Here is a 6547-nt window from a genome sequence, read left to right on the forward strand (position 1 = left end):
AATTATTTTGACATAAGTCCTATAAGAAACGATCATAATTAAATATCTATTTTATAGAGTTATCAAGATAAAACAATTCTGTATACATACTATTTTAAAGCGATTAGATTATCTTTAGTTTAGCTTTTCCTAGAAATTATTTTTCAATATAAGAAAGAATGAAATTTTAAGAACTAAAATAATTAAAAACGAACAAAAGTACGATGACTTTATACTTTTAAACAATATATATAATATATATAAAATCCTTTTTTACTTTATATTATATCATATAAAATACTGTAAAAATTTATTTTAAATCAATGATAAGATGAAAAAGACATTTAATTTTACACAATGGTATTCAAATACTTGATAGATTTTCAGTAGAGAAAATTAGGTCATCAATAGATAGGTCTTGACAGGTGAATAAAACTATTCCATACTATTCCAACTACACCATAGAATTATTAAAGCGCTAAATAAATGAACAAAACTCGAAAACACAAAAGTTAATTCTAGAAAATATAATAATATAATAATAGTATAAATTTATCATACTATAAAACTAATTATACGCAAATAAAAAATTATAAATAATCCTATCGGTAAGATAAAACAAAAGAACATAACATTTAATCGTATAGTGAACACAGATTCGTTGTTAGAATCAATGCCGCATTTGATCAAAGGCTTATAAGAAATAAAACAATTACGATAAATGACAAACGATCTCACGTACCAAAAGAATATGAATGCCGTTCGAGCGCTGTCAAAGATATATGTAATGAAATGCTGTATAATAATCCAAAAGTAAAGAGAAATCAGAGAAGCTAAGGCGGTACACGCCATTTTTATCTGTAAAGTCTAAGCCGTCACGAGACAACCGATTGTACAACTCAATTACTTTTGCGTTTTCGAACAGAAACCAAAAGAAACCATGTACCTACCTTCTCGTAAGGATACCCTGCAACACCGTTTTATTCCAATACTCGCATAAAAACCAGCCGATGTACACCAAAAACCACCGATAACGATCCACACAAATCCATCCACACATTCGACCAGCGCGCAACTGACTGAGCGCATACGGCGTCGACCTACGCCAGCGTAGCTAGTCCCAATTTTGATCCACCAATGAAACATAAGCGTAACATTATGAATATCTGCAGCAAATTGGTATATAATTTCATAAAATATTTTTAATATTTAAAAAAAAGTTATTTAATTATTTATCAAGAATATTATAATGATACGATTGTCGTATCTATTTGCAAAAATGCACAAAAATATATTTTAATAATATAAATTGTTTAATATAAAACATATTTATATATATTATTTACTATAAGTAAAAATAATTTTCTATTATATTTTTTTAAAAAAAAGAAACATCGATGATCGATAAAATATTGGACAAAATGATTTTTATTTTTGAAAAATACTTTTCATATAATTCTGTAAAAATTCTGTAAATATTAAAAATTTTTGTGAAATAATGTTTACATATTAAAATATAAAAATTAATATTAGAAATAATATTTCTATCAAATTTTATTGAAACAATAAAAATATTTATTTTATTTTACATTATGTATATTGTTTATATATATTATAAATGCATAATTTTTTAATTGAATAATAGAATTTTATTATAAAAATAAATAAAATTATCATACTAGCATAAAAAGATAATTAATTTATATGTTTTTTAAATAGATTTAAATGATCAAAACGTATGTGGTTACGGCTATACTTATACCTGCCCTGTAACAACCGGCGTAGGAATACAAGATAGCTTATGACATCACTAGTCCCGTTTACCCACATTCTGGACCGGGCACGCCCCATCCTTACTGTTAGTCATTATTATAAAAATTTTAAAACAAAAGTTTATTAAAAATATAACTGATTTTAAATATTCAAGAAAGATTAAATATAGAAGTCATGTAAATAAAAATAAGTGCATATAGTATAAATAATTATATTTATATTTTTATTACCAATTATTATTTTCTTATAATTGATATTAATCAATATTAATTAAAATATTTTTCAATTAAAGGATTAAAAAATGAAATATCTTTAATTATAATTTATTTCGAGAATAACAAACATATATAGATATATAAATATATATAATTAAATCTTTTTTTAATTTTTTTCTAACATAAAATAATATTATAACAAAAATAAATTAAAAACAAATCACAGTAAATATAAATAGAAAGATAATGGAAAATGTATATATTTACATATAATATGGCAGAAGTACATCATAATGTACATTTTATATCACTTAATAATTAATATAAATATATTTAAATTATAATATACATATAAGTTATGCTTTACGATCTTGACATGAATAATGTACAATATCGCCATTCGGATATCTCGCAAATGCGCTGAAAAATAATTTATATTTCAATTTATTTATATGATAATATAATCATTGTCAATCAATATTGATATTAGATATATTGAACACTAACCTTTGATTGCCGAATCTTTTTTTACAAACTGGACATATATTAAATTCCGTCATAAGAACGCTTTGTGATTCATAATGCATACGTTGTTCTTGTACTTGCAAGTGTTCAGCATAAAGCAAACCTTTTAAAATTTGTATTCTTCGTTTAGCATTCAATTTTTCTTGTAAACTGACTTCTAAAAAATGCCTTATTCTACCTATAGAAACATTATCAGGTAGAATTTCTAATGCCTTTAACGGATCTATCTTCGCTGCGTGTTCTTCGAGCAATCGAAGCGCCATTTCCAAATCAGGCTGTGTTGTTTTTTGAATTTCTGAACTACATCCTGATATGAATATGTACTATTCATTATTTTAAAATGAATATTATACTGGATATGATAAAATTTTACCTGCCATCAAATTTTCTTTATCATCAGGTTTCAATAATTGTTGAATAAGCATTACATAAACTTCATCAGCTCCATTAGATTGTTTTTGTTTATCTGCATTTTCTTGATATAAACAATAAAATGTTAATAAATAAAATGTTAATAAATAAAAAATAATTGTATATATTTATAATAATATAATATAATTATATAATAATAAATAAATATTTTTTAATAGTTAAGCTAATACCTACTTTGATATCTAGTGTATACTTTATTACAATATTCAATTGCTTTTGGTACATCATTAAGAAGACTAATATATATTGAAATAACTTGCTGATGACGTGCAAGTCGTTCAAGAATAATTGCACGTTCTTCGAATAAATTATCGAATGGAAAATGAACTAATACTGTTTCAGGCATATAATGCTCAGATTTTTGTAAAAATTGTTGCAATTTTTGCCTAATATATTGAGCTGTTTGTTTTTCGGCTGGTGTAGCATTTTCACTCATACATGCTAAACATTTTTCTTTGTATTGATGTATTAAAACATTATGGAATAAAAGATTAGTATCTTCCCAAACATGTACTACATGTTCTAAATATGTTATAACTAAATCCTTATGACAACGAAGAAGATAATCCAACACTTTTGCTCTTGGTAATTGTTCAACTTCCTAGAATTACAAACGTAATTTATAAAAAACCTGCAAAATATTATCAAAATATTATATATACATTACCTGTATATCTTCTATGAAAATTCGAAGTCCTTGTTCTGGATCTTCATTCAAGACCCAACCAGCAAATTTTAAAATTAAATCTATATAATCTTTACCAAGGTGCTGCAAGTATTGTATTGTTCTTGCAGTACCTTTTAGACTAGAATCATTTTCTTTTGCATGTTTTTCAAGAAGTTCTAATGCTTTTCTATGTTGTCCTTTAGTTTGATATAATATAATAAGTTCAGGATATTTTTGATGCATTAATAAAGTTTTTTCAGCTTCTGCCAAATGGCAATGATTTAACCTGAGTAATGGTGCTACCAATGCATCAGTGGTCTATAAAAGAATTTTATAAATTATAATTACATAAACATAATTAAATGATTAAAATTATAGCTATTTATTATTGTAAATTACCTGCAAATAACATTTTAACAAAGTTGTATCTATTATTTTTAATAGCTGTTCTGTGGCTACTGCTGTCATATTTTTTTTTCCTTCTATCAGAGATTTTTCTTTGATATTATCTTTATCCTTAGCTTTTGAATCTCCCATTAACTTGTGTCTAACTTCAGTAAGGAAAACTATTAATGCACGTAGACCTTTTTCTAAATCATGGTCTTGAAGTTTGGGTAATGTTGGATCACTGACTTCAGGATTATTACTAGATGGTGTAACTAAATCAGGAAATAACATAATCACTTCATATGGATCTGTTCCTATTTTCAAAAATTGGTCCATTGCTTCTTGAAATCTTTTACTACGGAACAGATGATGAGCATATAATGTTTGAATTTTATATATTTGTTTCACTTTTTCTTCTTCGGATATATCTGACAAACTCTAAAATAATGAAAAATTTTATTTTAAAATTGTACTAGAATGAAAAAAAAAACAATAAAATATATTATCAACATACAGTTAATTTCAATGCCAATTGAAATTGAGTTTGTTCAAGTAATGTTCTAATTTGATGTGTTACATCAATTGCTCTCACACACCAAACATGACTAATTGATGCAACAAAAACTTTTCCCTGTTTACATCTATATATAAGCCTAGCTTTGTTTAAATCCTTTATTGTTTGTATATGCAAACAACCTTCTGTAGTATATACTTCTAATCTATCATGTACAATTCCAAGTAGATAAGGATCATCCCAAGCTAAAATAATTCAATTTATACAATATTTGCATATTCAAAAAAAAAAAAATCATAAATATTTTTACTATTATTCTAATTACTATTAACTAATTATACATATTTTATACCTATTGCACTTGGTGTATCAGACCATTTTACTGGATTATGCTGAATTAATTCCCCTCTAGTATCCATAACAAATGATTGAGAATCTTTTCCCAACACAAAAGAATTATCAGATAATTTTGTAACACTTGGTTCAGGAGATTTTCCAGTTGGAAATAATTCTTTAGTTTTTCCATTTAAATCCAATATTGTATATGATAATCCACGAAAACCCAAAACTAATGTTTCACCACACCTTTGAAATAATTAAAACATATTTTTTTTATGTATAATTAAATAATAAATTATTATAAATAAATTATTCTACATAGCATATAATATACCAAGATAATTCACGTGGTATATCTGGCACAGTTAATTCAAGATCATTAAATGTCTCAAATTTTTTTCCTTTTGATTTATATAATTGTAGCTTACGTTTCACAACAACACATAAGTGTACAACTGTATGTTTTTCACCATTTATGATTTGATTTGATTTTATGTCTAAACTGAACAATGTAGCACCACGAGTTTTTTGTAACTGATATAGTTGTTGAAAATTTAAAGAATTTAAATCATGAACACATATTATATTATCTACAAAAAGATATGATAAATTACATATTTTATTCTTAATTTTAAAAATTAATTAATAAAAATACCTGTTAAAATTATCAGCAAATTATATTCTGGTATAACATCTATCTGTGTAATACGCTTTTTGTTAAAATTTTTACTATGACGTAATAATTCTAATTTGTGATTATCATCTGATACAGACGGTACATTATACATAAGAAGATGACCTTCTCTTGTTCCAATCAATAAATTATCATCTATAATATTTTATTATTATTCACTATACTTAAATATTTTATTATTATACACTATACTTAGATATTTATACAAAATAATATTAGAAATAAAAATTTAAATAACTTTAAATTCATTTTTCAAAAAAGCAATAAAAAAAATTTTGCATATAAAAAAAAAGAAATATTTGCACAAAACTATAGATTTAGAATTAAAAATATTTAGTTATTGAAGGTTATGTGTCTCGTACCATACGCAGCCATAGACTCTATTTGAACAGATATATTTAATATTGATGTTTCTTCATAAGCATCATGCATTTTAACGTTATTTATTATTTATTTTTCTATAAATCCACAAAATAAAGAAACAATTTCTTTAATATTAATAATTAGATTTCAAACAAATTGATACTTCGACTTCAACTATTGAACTGCATGTTCAAATAAATTGACATTAAGTAAACTGATTATCAGTAAAATATAGTTTTATATATATGTAATATTGTTATTTTTAGATATTAAGTATAAAGTATTAAGTAAAAAAAATTTTATATTGATTCATATATATAAAATAAAATTAAATTTAATAACTATAAATTTTTATGTAATTTTTAAATATTTTTTAAAAATTATATATATAATTTTTTAATAAAAAAAAAATTAATCATAAATTATTATATCTAATTATAATGCGCAAATAAAAAATTATTGTAATTATGTTTTTTATTAAAATATTAAAATATTACTATTCTATTTATATTTAATTAATATAAATAAAATATATTTAATTATATTCTATGTATTTATAAAATTTATAAAATTAAATAGATTAATATAATTTTTAAAAAATATTAAAAAATATTATTATTTATACATAATAACAATATAAACATAAATAACAAATTAAA

The 6547-nt window shown here is 23.3% G+C and overlaps 2 protein-coding genes across 5 annotated transcripts in view; both read right to left on the minus strand.

The window, feature by feature from the left end:
- The window catches only part of LOC102673951 (spectrin beta chain-like), a 29362-nt gene extending 28272 nt beyond the window's left edge, over window positions 1-1090 (minus strand). The window contains 1 exon segment of the mRNA XM_031511958.1: window positions 930-1090. The gene's annotated coding sequence lies outside the window, so the exon portion shown is untranslated.
- Window positions 1091-2187: 1097 nt separating this feature from the next.
- On the minus strand, window positions 2188-6099 carry LOC102674082 (vam6/Vps39-like protein). 4 transcript variants are annotated; one of them, XM_006618762.2, is made up of 11 exons: window positions 5888-6099; window positions 5487-5660; window positions 5166-5421; window positions 4845-5077; window positions 4493-4737; window positions 3991-4416; window positions 3592-3909; window positions 3099-3525; window positions 2866-2967; window positions 2475-2799; window positions 2188-2387 (listed from the first exon to the last, which is right to left on the minus strand). In XM_006618762.2, the coding sequence occupies exons 1-11, from the start codon at window positions 5955-5957 to the stop codon at window positions 2324-2326; spliced, it is 2640 nt and encodes an 879-aa protein (XP_006618825.1). In that variant the 5' UTR covers window positions 5958-6099; the 3' UTR covers window positions 2188-2323. The 4 variants fall into 4 exon arrangements, 3 of the variants coding, with proteins under 3 accessions (XP_006618825.1, XP_006618826.1, XP_031367820.1); XR_422221.2 differs by having other exon boundaries at window positions 2198-2387; window positions 2475-2792; XM_006618763.2 differs by lacking the exon at window positions 5487-5660 and having other exon boundaries at window positions 5888-6097.
- Between the last annotated feature and the right edge of the window lie 448 nt (window positions 6100-6547).

This window comes from Apis dorsata, unplaced genomic scaffold (assembly GCF_000469605.1).
Source record: "Apis dorsata unplaced genomic scaffold, Apis dorsata 1.3 scaffold_374, whole genome shotgun sequence".
Classification (NCBI taxonomy): Eukaryota; Metazoa; Arthropoda; class Insecta; order Hymenoptera; family Apidae; genus Apis; species Apis dorsata.

Bases quoted from the DNA above. Each gene is read 5' to 3' on its own strand.
- LOC102674082 (XM_006618762.2), bottom strand. From the start codon at position 5,957: ATGCATGATGCTTATGAAGAAACATCAATATTAAATATATCTGTTCAA. The intron at 3,910-3,990 runs GTAATTTACAAT...ATTCTTTTATAG, and splicing joins TGTTAAAATGTTATTTGCAG to ACCACTGATGCATTGGTAGC. The intron at 2,968-3,098 runs GTAGGTATTAGC...GTTTATATCAAG, and splicing joins AGTATACACTAGATATCAAA to AAAATGCAGATAAACAAAAA.